General features: G+C 32.3%; 1 protein-coding gene and 1 long non-coding RNA gene across 7 annotated transcripts in view; one reads left to right on the plus strand and one right to left on the minus strand.

Annotated features, from left to right (window-relative positions):
• Positions 1-134: 134 nt before the first annotated feature.
• LOC105332581 (CCR4-NOT transcription complex subunit 3) overlaps positions 135-15,625 on the plus strand; it is a 17,085-nt gene continuing 1,594 nt past the window's right edge. Inside the window, exons 1-18 of one of the 6 annotated variants that reach the window (XM_020069046.3) lie at positions 135-321; positions 1,640-1,707; positions 2,094-2,168; positions 2,390-2,479; positions 3,787-3,915; positions 4,012-4,101; positions 4,186-4,314; positions 4,419-4,524; positions 4,905-5,035; positions 5,123-5,170; positions 5,322-5,425; positions 5,830-5,942; positions 6,405-6,503; positions 7,234-7,589; positions 13,295-13,403; positions 14,802-15,054; positions 15,165-15,297; positions 15,400-15,525. In XM_020069046.3, the coding sequence (XP_019924605.3) occupies positions 297-321; positions 1,640-1,707; positions 2,094-2,168; positions 2,390-2,479; positions 3,787-3,915; positions 4,012-4,101; positions 4,186-4,314; positions 4,419-4,524; positions 4,905-5,035; positions 5,123-5,170; positions 5,322-5,425; positions 5,830-5,942; positions 6,405-6,503; positions 7,234-7,589; positions 13,295-13,403; positions 14,802-15,054; positions 15,165-15,297; positions 15,400-15,525 (2,184 nt within the window). In that variant the 5' untranslated portion in view covers positions 135-296. The remainder of the gene's footprint in view (positions 322-1,639; positions 1,708-2,093; positions 2,169-2,389; positions 2,480-3,786; positions 3,916-4,011; positions 4,102-4,185; positions 4,315-4,418; positions 4,525-4,904; positions 5,036-5,122; positions 5,171-5,321; positions 5,426-5,829; positions 5,943-6,404; positions 6,504-7,233; positions 7,590-13,294; positions 13,404-14,801; positions 15,055-15,164; positions 15,298-15,399; positions 15,526-15,625) is intronic. The other 5 variants (XM_020069047.3, XM_011435223.4, XM_011435224.4 and 2 more) reach the window with 5 other exon arrangements.
• Positions 8,659-11,356, minus strand: LOC117689739 (uncharacterized). Its single transcript, XR_010707573.1, has 3 exons — positions 11,106-11,356; positions 10,664-10,760; positions 8,659-9,895 (listed from the first exon to the last, which is right to left on the minus strand). It is a non-coding gene; the product is annotated as an uncharacterized lncRNA (long non-coding RNA).

Below are 15,625 nucleotides of genomic sequence, written 5' to 3' on the forward strand. Positions count from 1 at the left end.
ATGATATTAGTCCGATAATTGGTAATCTTAAATATCACCAGTGATAAGAATAAATTTACTCAAGAATTCACGTAATTTGTAAAATATTCAATTAATTATCACGGCGAACTATTTTTTAGGCTTTAGTTTCGAATGGAGTAGTTGTAATACGGTTTTCGAGATAGAGGCCATTTTGGAATATTCAGTGAATTTTTAAGCATAAGTTCGTAGATCACTTTGGTACCTCAAAGCATTGATTTGGTACCAGGTCATAATCGTAGCATGCTTCTATCATCTTTCTACGAATATTTATAGCTATGGCTGATAGGCGGAAGCTACAAGGTGAGGAAACATGCGACTCAAAAATGCCCTTCTTTGATTTTCGCAGTTTTCCTCATTATCTTTTGTTAAGAAGCATCTTTTGATGCAGAGTGTTTCAATGGTGTCCACAATCTGTGGATGCTAATATGCACTGTGTGTTAAGAAGAACGTGAAATATCAAACACACATCATGATCATTGTTGAAATTTAGAGCGCATTTGAAATCGCTGTGCATTTAATAAGTGGTCGAAATACAGGTGTATGCATTTGATTATTAAGATCAGCTGATTGCAAATTATGAACAGTGTTCTTAATAGTGCTTCTGTGTTGCTGACATCTTACTCACAATATGTTAAAATTTGTGTAAATAAGCTTTAATTTTGTTTAACAAAATTTTTTTTACACAGAGATGTCTAATTGATTCTAGATTTAGTAACGAAATTATTGCACACTGACTATAACTTAGTGTTTTGGATTCAAATGCAAAGAAGGGCATCTATCTAATAATACTATAATACTTTGTTACTGTTCTAATGGCATTGTTATTATGCAAAGTCTGTTTGTATATCAATTCAAGTAAATTCCTGTTAGAACAATTGTTTCCTAGAAATGGTATGTGTTCAAAGAATATTCTTAACATCAATTTATCCTAAGAAGTTACGGTTCTATTCACATATTTATATACAGGTAAGGTAATTAAATTATTACGTAAATGGCAAATGCATGGCATCTTAAATGCACCTAAAAAAATAACCCTTACACACAAATAACCCTTACCAGCAAAATTCAATCGTATTTGTTTGAAAAGAAGAAAGAATAATCCAGAGTTGGGTACAAATTAATTATTTAAAGAAGATGCGATTGATTCTTGCAAAGTACCTTTTCTCACCAGTGCATTGTAACATCATTTTATGTGTTTATATAATGACGTAACAATGCACTGGAGAGAATAGTCCTTGGCAAAAATTGGTTGTATGCCAGCATACCTGTTGGAATATGTTTGGTTTATTAATAATTGATTGTCCTAAAGTATCCCATGCCAAAATTTTGTAAGATTTAGTGTAATATTCTAAATTCATTATTACCAGTGGTGAATTTTTTTTTATTCTGGGTGTTAATTCATATTGAATAGATAAACAAGTTTCTGATAAGCATAGCTGATTCAGAATATAAAAGTTGCAAGATTTCTATGCTGAATATTGTAGATGTTTACCTTAATTATGATCTCCATGCCCTGGATGAGGCATAAGGTTGTAGAATTAACAAAAATAAAAGAATGAAACTTAAAAACACAAATAGCATGGATGTACATGTAATTTTAATAACTTTATTCCTTCAGGTGAAATTGACAGATGCCTTAAAAAAGTACAAGAGGGAGTAGAATCCTTTGAAGACATCTGGCAAAAGGTAAATAAAATACTTTTTCATGTATTGTGTATTATGGTATTATATTGGTTACATAAATCGACAAATTTATATTTGGTTACAAACTTTTATCTAAAAAAGATTGTGAAATATTTAAGTTTTTTTAACAACCCCCCCCCCCCCCCCCAATTAAAGCCATGCATAAAGCTTTAGAAATTTGATAAAAGGTAGATTTAATCATTTTTGATTTAAGGATATAAGAATAAATGTCTGATTGCTGTCATTGTAAAGATATAATATTTTAATGATCTAATTTCACAAAAGTTGCACATTTAAGCAAAAAAAATTGGTTATTTTTTATCATTTAATTAAAAAGAATACATTGATGGATTAACTTTGTGAACGAAATCTGTATTGATGATTCGCAGGTGCATAATGCAGCAAACACAAATCAAAAAGAAAAATATGAAGCAGATCTCAAAAGAGAGATTAAAAAACTGCAGGTATGCAAGACCCAACTAGTTAATCTGTATATGACTTGTTTTTGCTTATAATGTTTAGCACAAAGAAAATAAATGACATGTTTTTAAAGTATTTGTAATCATTAAGATAAATGTGCAGACCATTTTTAGGTATACCAATTAATAAGATTACAATTTTAAACTGAATTTGTTTTCATTTCAAAAGGCTTGTAGTTTTACAATTGTACATGTTATATCTGTAGCGTCTACGTGACCAGATCAAAACGTGGTGTGCTAGCAGTGACATCAAAGACAAAAGATGTCTGGTTGAGAACAGGAAACTCATTGAGACGGTATGGATGAAGATTTTTTTGGTCGTGTGATTGTTAATTTAGCTGCATTCTTGTATTTGAAACATTCAAGTTCATGCAGTGTTTTACCCAGAAAATTTTGCAAAATTGTAATGATAGTGTAACTGTTTGATGAAATGTACTACATGTACTACATGTTAAGGTACTTCACTACACCGAGACTTATACTTTTTAAGACACTACGTCACAAGATGGCGATTTAAATGTTTTGTTAATCTGTTTGTATCAATCGATTCAGATGTATATTGTCATAGCTCAGTGGTTAAAGTATCAGGCTTGTGAACCGCAGGTAATGAGTTCGAATCCACCTGGGGCTTTTGTTCATGTTTACTAAATGACATTTTTGAAAATAGCATTTTTTATCTAAAATTGTACATTTTTTCGCCTCTTTGATATATATAATTCTTATCCATCATTCTTTCTATCATAATCAAGTAAATTTCTGCTGATTTGAGAAACTATTTCAAGGTGTAGTGAGGTACCTTAAGTACTCTAATTGGTGCATTCTCATGAAGTCTACATTAACAAGTAATATTTCATTTTATTTGTAGTTCTTAATTATATTTAGTCATAATTTTTTTTGGGGGGGGGGGGTCCTAACAAAATTAATAGCATTTTTCTCAATATCAATTTTTTCAAGAGGCTGACCTTTACCAGAAATATAGATTTACAAGGCAGTTCAACACCTTCTGTCCCATTCTTTTTCCTTTATATAGAGGAGGTTACTTTTTTGCATGTACAGTAAACTTGATTTAACTTATTTTGGCCAGTTTATGTTTTTTGTTTGAATTGGGGGTTTAAAAAAAGCGTTTTATAATAAAACAAAAGTGATCACATCTGTATTTATACCTTTATTACCGATTAATAAACTCAAGTTTAATATATCTCAATCATTAGCTAAGTCCTTTAAGTGTTTACCACATGTGCCCCCTTGCTGAGATCGATGTTGAAGTAAGTGATGCTCTCTGCAGTTGCAAGTGTTTTATTGAAGATTGAATGGAGAAAAAACATTTTATACTACTAATTACTGAGAAGATGTTAACTAAAAGGAAAAATAATCTTTGCTTTAAAATAAGCATGCATAGTGGGAAGCATGGTGGCACTGTGTGATGCATGGCGGGGGATCTCCAATGCATGTACCGCTATGTAAAACAGCCTGGGAAAACACTGTTATGTGCAAAATAGTCCTACATAAGATTAAACTAGTAATGGGAAAAGCCATCAAAGCAAATTCTTTATTCAACATTTGTGAGCTATTATGGTCAGCATATTTTGTTTGTTTTTGACAGCAAATGGAAAGATTCAAAGTGGTTGAAAGAGAAACCAAAACTAAGGCATACTCTAAGGAGGGACTTGGGGCTGCTGCAAAACTAAACCCTGCAGCTAAGGAGAAGTCAGAGATGACCAACTGGCTCTCGGTAGGTTATGACTGGGACAGTCTCTGTACATCTTGGGCATCTTAGAATCTTTTTAACCACATTTACGATAAATAATTGATCTAATTTTATTTCCAGCAAACCATTGACAATTTGAATATTCAGTTAGATCAGTTTGAAAGTCATGTGGAAAAGTTAACATCAAAGAAGAAAAAGATGGACAAAGACGTATGTATAGAAAATAATATTGGAACTGAAGTCACTTAGATGTAACGACTACTAGCTCTATTTCAATTGTATTCAATTTTGTAGAAACAAGATCGACTCGAGGAACTTAAAGGGTATATGGAAAAGCATAAATACCATCTAAAGCAGTTAGAGACCATTCTTCGAATGGTAGACAATGATGCTATTCCTCTGGATCAGGTTAGCTATCAAAAGGTCAATTTAGAAACAACCTTGCAACCAGTCTTTGAATTTAAGTGGTTTACAGATTTGAAAGTTTACCCATCTTTTTTATATTTTTATGGAATTTGCTCTCTTAGATTAAGAAGATCAAAGACGATGTCGAGTATTATGTGGATTTTAACCAGGAACCAGATTTTGAAGAAAATGAATTTCTCTATGACGACTTGGATCTGGAGGACCTAGGTAAGATAGTAGTGGAGAGGAGAAACATGGAAGGTGATCTCCAGTAACGTCTGCATAATGTTTATTTTCAACTTTTGGAGGATCAATCTGAAATTTAACACTGAATATCAATTATCAATTATCAAGCTTGTTTGAAGAAAATACATGGATCGAATTACATTTTTACTATTGAAAAAAAAAACCTCTCAGAAAACACAATAAACTAATTATTCATGAGTTGTGTATACAGTTATGAGAAGAGAGACCCCATATTCATTGAATTGTAGGGGATAATGCATTATTATTTAAAGTTTTTAATATTGAATCAAATTTAGGATCCTGCCTTGTTGCTTGAAAACCAAATTCCTTTTTAAAAAGTAAATTCTGATTGAATATGTTAGTAGGTGCACAGTTGCTTGCATCTTCACCACCGAATGATGACATCAACATGGAGACGTTATCAAGTACTCCAACTTCAACAAATTCAAGTTCACCCTCTCCCAGTCCTAGTCTGAGTTTGAATCATTCCAAAGTGAGTTTAGTTTTCATTTTTTCCAATGAATTTGTGTCATTTAAATAGTCATGACTGCAGTATGTTAAACACTTCATGTATTTACAGGAGAAGTCAGATGATGAGAGGAAAAGACACAAATCACAAAACGATGAAGTGAGTAATTTATAGTTTAGTAATTTTCTTGTACATATATTTTATTAATGCAGATTGAAGTTACTTTTAATTTTTAAGTATTTTTGAAATTCATAGCCAAAATGATCACAATGTTGATTATCTTATATACAATGAATATATTACTTTGCAGAAGTCAATACCTGTGATTTCTTCTCCATCCTCAACAAATTCATCTTCATCATCAGTTCCTCTCAATATCAAAGTTCCATCAACGCCTACAAAGTTATTCCAAGGGTAGGAATTGTGTATTATTGGTTGAAACATTAAATAGGGTTTAAAAAATAAAAATGTAACCTCTAGTTACTTCATTTATTCACATATTTAAATGGTAACTGTAATAATTTTCAATCTTAAAAACTCTATGGAAAAAAACTGCAACAAATAAGAAAATTAAAGGTGTAAACTTATCTTCGATATGCTCATGAAGGTTTTTTTTTTATTTTTTATTTTTTTTTGGGGGGGGGGTTCTTATTGAAGATACACTGACACAAGTTCATGCAAAATTTACCATAAAAATACAAAACTGTATTGCATATTATTCTGCATTATTAAAAATTCCACATTAATGATATATGATGATAATGCATGTAAAATTGTAAGTATACTTTATTATAGTGTAACTTGTTTCAAATTGACAGGAATTCCTCAACAATAGAAAGTTCAAATAGCAATCATCGTCCAGATTCCACACCGCCACCCCTGACAGGATTCTCCTCAGTAGCAGCCAGTTCTCAACAAAACAACAATACAGGTCAGTAGTAGGAGTAGAGTACCTTACACAGACAAGGCTGTCCGATAGCAGGCAACAGGATCAGGAAGCAGTCTTATAATTCTATCAATACACTGCCTTATAAAAGTTTTATTATCAAAGACAGAATTTGAAATGTTATCTATCAAAATCTTTCTTGCAAGTTGTTAACGTCGAAGTTTCCTAGTCAAATTTTGATGGAAAGGCGATCTATTTGTGATAAAATTTTGACTTGCACATCATGATCCTTGGGCCAGATTTCTGGACTCTAGCAGGTGCAGGAAATGAATACATGCTGAATGATAGCATGATCTTTAGCTCCATCTCACTAGATGTGTGATGCATTAAGGACCTCTGAATCTTGTAGATACATGCATGAATCATAAAATACACAAAGAGAATTTGAAAATTATAAGAGAATATATTGGATACTTGGAAATGAAAATATTGATTTGTCCATTTTAGGTATAACCATTCCAAGGTTACCTGTCAGTTCAACTGTATGGCAGGGGGATAGTTCCCCCATGAAGCTTTCTTACTTAACTGACCGTTTTGTTAAAAGGGGTAAGATGGATGGTCACTGTCCTAACCCCTTATCACTTGCTGGTCTAGATCAGTGATTAAACACTCTGTTGTCCTGCTTGTTGATGAGACAGGGTTGGTCTGGTATCGGTGTTGTGCACAGAGTCCAGGACTTCATTTGTTTGAGTTCAGTCTCTTATTGTTGCATGTTGGGGGTGGTTCATCATATAATCAGAAGAAAAAAAAATTCCTTACACGAACCATGTCAAACCTGCTTGTTCACAAATGTTTTCTCCCAAGAGACAAGGAAATAGGTTTCCTTCTTATTGAGGTTTTGGGGGCCTTATTAATGCTGCATTCTGCACTTTAAACACAGCAAAATGAGAGCTCATTCACCTAACAGATACCTGTAGCATAAATTATAAAATTTGCTAGATGTGTGCAGTGCTCATCATGAAAGAATTATTTTCTAGTTTGTTCATGCAACTAGGGTGCTATGGCAGGCTTTGCATGAGAAAGGAATGCATTAGACATTTCATTGGCATTTGAGGGGTTAAGATATTTAATTTGATTATCTTTGGAGGGGAAAAATCAATATTGCTTGAAATCATTACACAAATTTTGCACTAGTTTCATGTAATGCTAACTTCAGTGAGAGATTGATATGTATGAACGTCTATTTCAAGCATTATTTTGTAATTTCAAAAAAAATGCTATTTTAATAATAAATTTATTGACTTCAAAATTGTGATTTTTCCTTCTTTTATTTCAGATACAAAAAATCAAGTGAATGCAATGGACCACTCGGCTTTAAATAGTAATTTGACAGTGAACAGCAGTATGTCATCCGTGACGCACTCAAATTCAAACTCTGTCTCAGTGACTTCTGTAGGAAATCCCTCTTTAGTGCCAGCCCCATCACCATTGTTTACAAATAATGGAACAACAGTGCCCTATTCAATTTCAATGCCAATGGTTGTATCAAACAGTGTACCAACAAGCAACTCACACATAAGTCAGACAACAAATGGACCCAACTCACTTCCACCCTCAACCGAGGTAGTTATGAACGGACCTTTGAGTGCAGGGGCACCAGGATTAAAGGGGATCAGTAGCATGGATGACAGTGTAAGTGGCTAGATATCTGAACACTCAGAGAATTGTTGACTGTCAGATTTAAGGAGGCTGGGGGGTCGAAATATTATGTAATAAAAAACCATCAGATTTATTTGAAAATTTTATATGCGATTTCTGAAGCTATCAACTACTATTTGATAAAGAAAAATTTCATATATTTTAATATAAAATTTTTAACATTTTCTATTATTTTTATATGGAGCTCTTCTTTTAAAGGAGATCAATATTGTCTAAAATGGCAGCCACCCCCCAGCCCCCTTAAAGGAGTTGAAAATCATGTGAAAAGATTATTTATTTACCCTCTTATGACTTACTGGGGAAAGAAAACTCAACCTAAAGGGTTTTTATAAACTATCTGAGCATAATTTTTAGCTCACTAGGGTTAGAGCTTATGAGCTTTTCTGATCACTTAATGTTTTGTGTCCATTGTTTATCCTTCTGTAAACTTCTTACATTTTTAGCCTAAGCCACATAGCTTATATGGACAACAGTGTCTTTTTCCCCATAGTATATTGATCTCTATTTTAACAATTAAAGGACAAGATAGGATAAGGGCCATTTATGGCCCCCTCAGCAAATATTTTCATTTTACTACCATGCATAGTATTGACCTTAGTAATCAACATGGTTGGATTTTTTTCTTAGTAACCCTTCAGTATAGTTGCCTAGCAACAAAACAAACGTGACCATGGTTTCGGTCTAAATTAAGGAAAAAAACCTCTTCATTCAATTGGGAAATTTTAAATTACTGTTATTTGATTAGCATAATTTTATTCAATTGAAGTACCAACATGAATTAATGCATTAAATGCATAAAATTATTTACTCAGCGTTTCCATGACAACCATGGATTTCCTTAGTAACCAACTAAATAACTTCTATTTCAAGTCCGATTGCATTCTGAGAAGTATACAACTTAATAAAAAAAACTTTTAAAAGCTTTTAAATAAATAATGTAACATTTTTTACATTAATGTTCATGACATTGTGTTTCCTGTTACCAAAAAAAAAACATTCCATAGCAACCATATGAATATAGATAGATCTGCAAATGTGTAAGGTTGTTTGTGCTTAACATAGCATTGACCTTAGTTCTCGACATCTTAGAGGATTTTTCTTGGTAACCATTTGATTTACATATACATGTAGAATCATGCAATTCAAAAGATATTAGTGAGGGTTCTGTTATTAAATAGATAAAGCAACACCTTGTCCTTTTACTTATATGGTAGTTACAATAAATTACGTATTTATCATCCTTCTTTTTAAAACTTTTAAAACTATCAATAACATTAACACATCAAAAGAAAAACGTAATTTAAATTCAGAAATGCATTTATTCAATGACTTTTTCGGTAACCAATTAAATAATATTTCAAGCCCAAATACAAACAGCATGCACAAGTATAAAAGGTTCATAGTATTTAACATTGCAGTTATTTTTTCCCTTATTTTTTCTATATATTGAAATGTGAATTTTTCCTAGCTACACATTCCAGAATATATGTGTTCAGAGAGAGAGAGAGAAGATTAAGTACAAAATAGTATCATCTACTATATTTCAAATCCAATGATTGGTACCTCTACATGTAACAAAGAATGATACATATCTCCCTAAAGTATTAACAACATGAATGAAACACATGTAAAAATTAGGATCGTCCATTATACCTCACATTTAATGACTGAAGCAAGCACACATAACATATATAGTATTCATATTAAAGTAATGGTTTCAAGAAATCATATTATAGTCAACAACATTGTGATTGTTCATGCACACATGGTGTATACATTACACATCAAAGAATTCTTCACAACAGGTTACATGTAAATTAAATAATCAACAGAATTTATCGTACTATCAACAGAATGTATGGTACATTCATGTACATTAGCAAATACATATAACAATTACATGTACATGTGTGCACTGTAATAATGTTTCATTATCTGAAAGAAAAAAATCAACTTTTAACAACATATGCTATATACATACTGTAAACTAACATTTATTCGCGACGACTTTATATCGCAAGCCTAATCCACGTACATTTTGTTATTACAATTATACGCCAAAGACTGGTTCATGGTGAGATATATTCGAGATGACAAAGCCCTTGCAACAATTTCTTGCATACAAATAAAAGTTGGTTTACTGTATATGCCTGGTCACAAAAATTCTGTTATATGTAATATTCCTTCATGGCCATTTACTTTGCATTTTCATCTGAATTGAGTCCAATTTTCATGAAGCAGATCTTCACAAGCTAGCACATACAATGAAGATTCATGATCTGAAAAAAAGAATCAACAATACAAAACACATTTCTTAAACATATGCCATGAAATGCATTCATTAGCAATATTTCTACGGTTTCACTATTTTGATTCAATTTGATTGATTAAATTGTCTTATATTTCTTCTTATATATTTTAATTACGACACTATTCTTCTCAAGGTCACTGACTCAATCACTACATCTGTTTACAAGCTCAATACCTTACCCCTGTGCTATGATGATGTTCAACCATAATGATTGATACAATTTAATAAAGCATTTTTTAAAAATCCAAATGAGGTACCTTGCAATTTTTTATTCATATAGGTTTGAAACATATGAATGTTTTAATTTATTTTCATAAATAATTTTTAATAAAGAATAAAATGTATAATTAATTTATTTGATATTAATATTAAGCATTTATTGAAACAAACATATTTCCACTTTTTCAGAAATACAAAAAAAATTATTGTATTAAATAATTTTAAAGCATATATTCTTCTTTGAACAACGGAATCTTGTTTTATATTTGATACTTAAACGATCCATATGGTAATGTTTCAGTGTAATATTCCACCTTAATGCAAATACAATCACTATCTGCTTTTCAGTACTTTCAGTACTTTGATAATGTACTGTCAACAAAGTTGGGGGCTTTCCACATTCTAAAAATAGATTTCCAGGGGTTTGAAGTGAAGATGAATTTGGTTTTCAGCAATACATTCGTGATTTAGCATTGTAAAATGTTAAAAGGATTAACAAAAACCAACCAGTACTTACATTACTTCGAGCTACTAAGTACTACATGGCTTCTGTGCACAATTTCACTGTATAGGCTACTATAGTTTCTATAGTGACATCAGGCGACAATCGTCGTCTGTAAAAACGAATGCGTTTGTTTACACCACTTTTTCCATAAATATAAAATAATAAAACACATTCTATTTTAATACATATGAACATTTTTAATAATATTTGTTCTAAATTAGTACATTTTAACTTTTTATAAGGATATGGTATGTAGTCATTTCAAGCAGTCGGCAGCTGTGCTGCAGGAACGCTACACGTGTAAGCCGCGTCAATATTGATAATTATTGTGTTGTTCACATTAAAATTCATACTTTAAAGGATTAAAACTAAATTAAATCATAATGAAAAGTAACATTGCTGATAATTTTGTGAAAATACACATATGTAACTACATAAAATAACGTGCACTTACCAAACTTCTGCAAGTTCAGCTTCTTCGTCACATTGTTTGTTTCCGGAAAAAATTACGCCGATCGATTCAGACTGATTTTTATAATTTTTCACACGATTTTTTCTCCGAATTTTCGATATTTGAACATGAGCGACTAAGAATACCACGAAAAAAATTTAAACAAAGAAAGTACATATCTATTGCTTACTACAGACGAAATTTTGTTGTGGTATTCTTAGTCGCTCATATTTTTTAGAACGCAAGAAAGTGGAAAATAGTGGGGTTTTTTGTGTTTTTCAGAAATAGGCATGTATTCCATCCATTTAATTTTATTTTACCAACACTTGTGAAGAAATCAAACAGTTTCTATAGTTAGTGTTTGTTATCAACTTTATAAAAAATACGATATTTGTTAATGTACCTGCAGTTTATTTTATAGAAAAATTGGGGGCATTTCTCCTATATATATCCTATCTAGTTCTTTAAAAATAAGCATTTAAGAGGGAGCTCAGTTGCTTTGTTTTCCCGCCACCTCCGTTTTAGTTGGTAAATTGTGCTTAATAGGATCAAACTATTAAACGAAATCCACTTGCTTTCAAATTTTTGTAAAAATTCTTCATAATTGTTTACCTCTATATTGATATCACAATTATTTTTTTTTAATTTTTCCTACATCCATTTATTCTTTCTATTAAAAAAAAAACCTGACAGTAGGTGTAGATTCAGCTGCAGATTTTTTTTTTTGTTAGTGCAATTCCTCCTAAATCACTGCAGGGAATTTTATAAATCTTTGTAGGTATCTAGGACACAATGTGTAGATATGCATATTACCAGCAAATTCCAGATTCCTTTATTTTTCTGGAAATTTTGGACCTTGTGAACTTATAAAATCAAATTATTTTCTGTTTTTGGGAGTTGATTTTAATCAACTCTCCTATGCAGTTACTCTGGCAAACTGGAACAATGTTTGGACCTAAGGACAACTCATCTCTGCTAACAACACTTAGTTCTTGAAAAATAATTGATAAATTCAATGTAATGTATTATGAAGCATTGTTTTTCAAGGAAACCTATTTATAAATACCTTGAAAATGGTCAGATTTTAAATGGTACGAACAAATTAGATATTTTTTTATCCAGTATGTATTCCTATGCCAGAATTCATGTTAGTCTTGTTCAATGAGAAGCTGTGCTATCTTTGAAATCTCCAACAAGCAGAGCAGAGAGTCTCTCTTGCTTGTAGGAGATTAACGGAGACAGCCGAGTGTTTGTTTGAACGAGACTAGAGATCAATATTGCTTGGGTACATACAATTTCTCAGATATATTTCGATAACTGATACGTAGTTTGATGGAACTAATTCTTTCTTTAAATATTTCCTGGAAATTCTTGTCGGAAAAGTCAGAAAATTCATATTATGAAATATGTGCGTAATTCAAATACATATACGAAACTACTTGCCATGCAAAATAACGTTGATTTTTAAGTAAATAACTAATCGATAAAATCAACTCCTGTCAGTACTTCAGTACTTTGATTAATGTATAGCTTGCCATTCGGTATTGGTAGCATTGTCAAGTAACTGGGAAGCTTGGGGTATGTGAGCTTGCTCACTTTTTCTTCAATTTCTTTCTACTATTACTGTAGTGCTCAGTCATAATTAGAAGCTTGGCTTTAAAAAATTTTTTCCTGAAAATGTTTTAAAGAATATTTTTAGAATGTATATACTCACACTGCCATCAGTTTTTAGGTTCTGTCAATCAAGTGGTTCTTTATGCTACCAAGCAGGAATCACATTGATATATTGAGGCTATAATGAATTAATAAAAATATTTTTCAACTTTCAATCCTAACTTATCAGTTGGTTAGCAGCAAAACCTTTGAAGTAAACTTGAAAAAAACCACAACCAATTATAGTTGAACAATGCTTCCAAAGGTGTACTGTATATATGATACAGCTTTGCCAAAGATTCCATGCTCTACAAAACTTTTAATATCAGCGGGTGGATCAGCTTTGTATTTTGGATGCTCCTGAATAAAAGATAACCCTTATTTCTTTTTTACTATAATTACAGACATTTTGGGAAAGGGGGGGGGGGCATATGTGTTTCAAAAACATTTCTTCAAGATTAAAGTAAAAATTCTCAGTATGATTGTCAATCTGTATCTTTGATTTTCACTATTTGTCGCATTGTGGCTTTTAATTACAGAACTCAGAATCCATGTCTTCATTAAAGTCTATAGCACAGCAAGCAGTGGTCAATGCGGGTCTAGAGAATCAGATACCAACGCCTCCTCCCATGTCAACAGAATCGAGATGTGAGTGTTGGTCAAGTCTCTTGTTTGTTCTTGAATCAAGATAAAACACTCTCATTGCACATGTACATTTACATCCACTCTCATTGCACATGTACAGTTACATCCACTCTCATTGCACATGTACAGTTACATCCACTCTCATTGCACATGTACAGTTACATCCACTCTCATTGCACATGTACAGTTACATCCACTCTCATTGCGCATGTACAGTTACATCCACTCTCATTGCACATGTACAGTTACATCCACTCTCATTGCACATGTACAGTTACATCCACTCTCATTGCACATGTACAGTTACATCCACTCTCATTGCACATGTACAGTTACATCCACTCTCATTGCACATGTACAGTTACATCCACTCTCATTGCACATGTACAGTTACATCCACTCTCATTGCACATGTACAGTTACATCCACTCTCATTGCACATGTACAGTTACATCCACTCTCATTGCACATGTACAGTTACATCCACTCTCATTGCACTTGTACAGTTACATCCACTCTCATTGCACATGTACAGTTACATCCACTCTCATTGCACATGTACAGTTACATCCACTCTCATTGCACTTGTACATTTACATCCACGTGGTGCATTCTCTTTTATTTCATGAGAAAACTGAGGAGCTGTTTGTTGTAAATAATCAGACAAATGACAAAACCAGATCTAATCAGGTTGAAAATGAAAAAAAAAAAAAGGAACATAAACAAGATGTGTAGCATATGAACAACAGACCAAATCATTAATAAGCAAATTGTTATCTCCATATTTGAATAGAGTTATTTTGTAGCGCTGAGCATTTTATTGGCAAGCATATAGTTGTTGCGCCAAAATTTACTCCCCAAAGCAAGCTTTACACATGTTTGATCTTTTATTCACCTATGATTTTATTTCTACATTGTTGAATTTTTCTTTACTTGATAATTGAATTAAAAATTAGATCCCTTGATCTGCTTTTATAGTTGTTCGATAATAATTTTTTATTGTCATCTAACCAATCGTTTTGCATAGCTTACCTCTTCCTTTGAAAAGAATTGTGCTAAAAGTGTCAAAATTTAGAATAATGTTATTTTATGGTTTCTATGGTGGTTTAAATGTGCAATGAAGGAAGCAGTCATAGCAGAAAAAATTAAATAACCTGCTAATGGGTTTAATGTATTTTTCTGTAATGTCAGCAATTGTCAAAGAGTATACAAAATGAAAAAGAAACTTTTTATTGTCCAAGTAAGTGTTAAGTACTTTTTCCAATGGTATATAGCAAGGATTTAAAAATACGAAATTGGAATGAAAATTTCATCGATAAGATGAGCATTAAGTATGACAGTGTACTGAATATACTAAGTAAATATTGATTGATGTTGTTAATGATGTTTTCTTTCTTGCAGTGCAATTTAGTAGTTCCACGTCGTTGCCAACGACAATACCAACTTCGTCACAAGTGGTGTCACAAAGTACGTCATTATCACCCAGTGATCAGACGTCGCAACAACCGCAAACCACCACTATTCACCTCAACCCACTTTTAGGCGTGGCGCCTCTTGGTCCAGTACCTCTCAGCAGGGAAAACTTTTACCAATTACAGATGTTAGAAGCTGCATATCACCACTTACCACATCCCTCAGATTCAGAAAGGCAGAGGTGAGCTTATTGTGAAAACTTGTTGCCCTATGATTTCTAAATTCATACAAATTGTACATGTACAGTGTGTAACTGTTTGAGATTTCTGATTGTTGATGGGTTTTTTCCAGGTCCTTCCTTCCCCGAAACCCTTGTCCAACACCCTCCTACTACCCACAACTGCCCCCTCCCAGTGCAGACTCTGTTGAGTTTTTTCAACGACTATCCACAGAAACACTCTTCTTTATATTTTATTATATGGAGGTATGTACATAAGAAATTCTCTGGTCCAAGGATTATTAATTTTACAATAGAAATAAAAGTCAGTTCAGTGTAGAATATGATATTTATCAATCATGTTTTCAGGGTACAAAAGCTCAATATTTGGCAGCAAAGGCTTTAAAAAAGCAATCCTGGCGATTTCATACACGGTATATGATGTGGTTTCAGCGGCATGAGGAGCCAAAGACAATAACAGAGGATTATGAACAGGTAAGTGAGCTTACCGAGTACAGGTCTTGTTTCTTGATAGAAAAAAAATTTCTTAATTTTTATTAAATGATGTTAAAACTTTCAATATATACAAGTATAC

This window comes from Magallana gigas, chromosome 7 (assembly GCF_963853765.1).
Source record: "Magallana gigas chromosome 7, xbMagGiga1.1, whole genome shotgun sequence".
Taxonomy (NCBI): domain Eukaryota; kingdom Metazoa; phylum Mollusca; class Bivalvia; order Ostreida; family Ostreidae; genus Magallana; species Magallana gigas.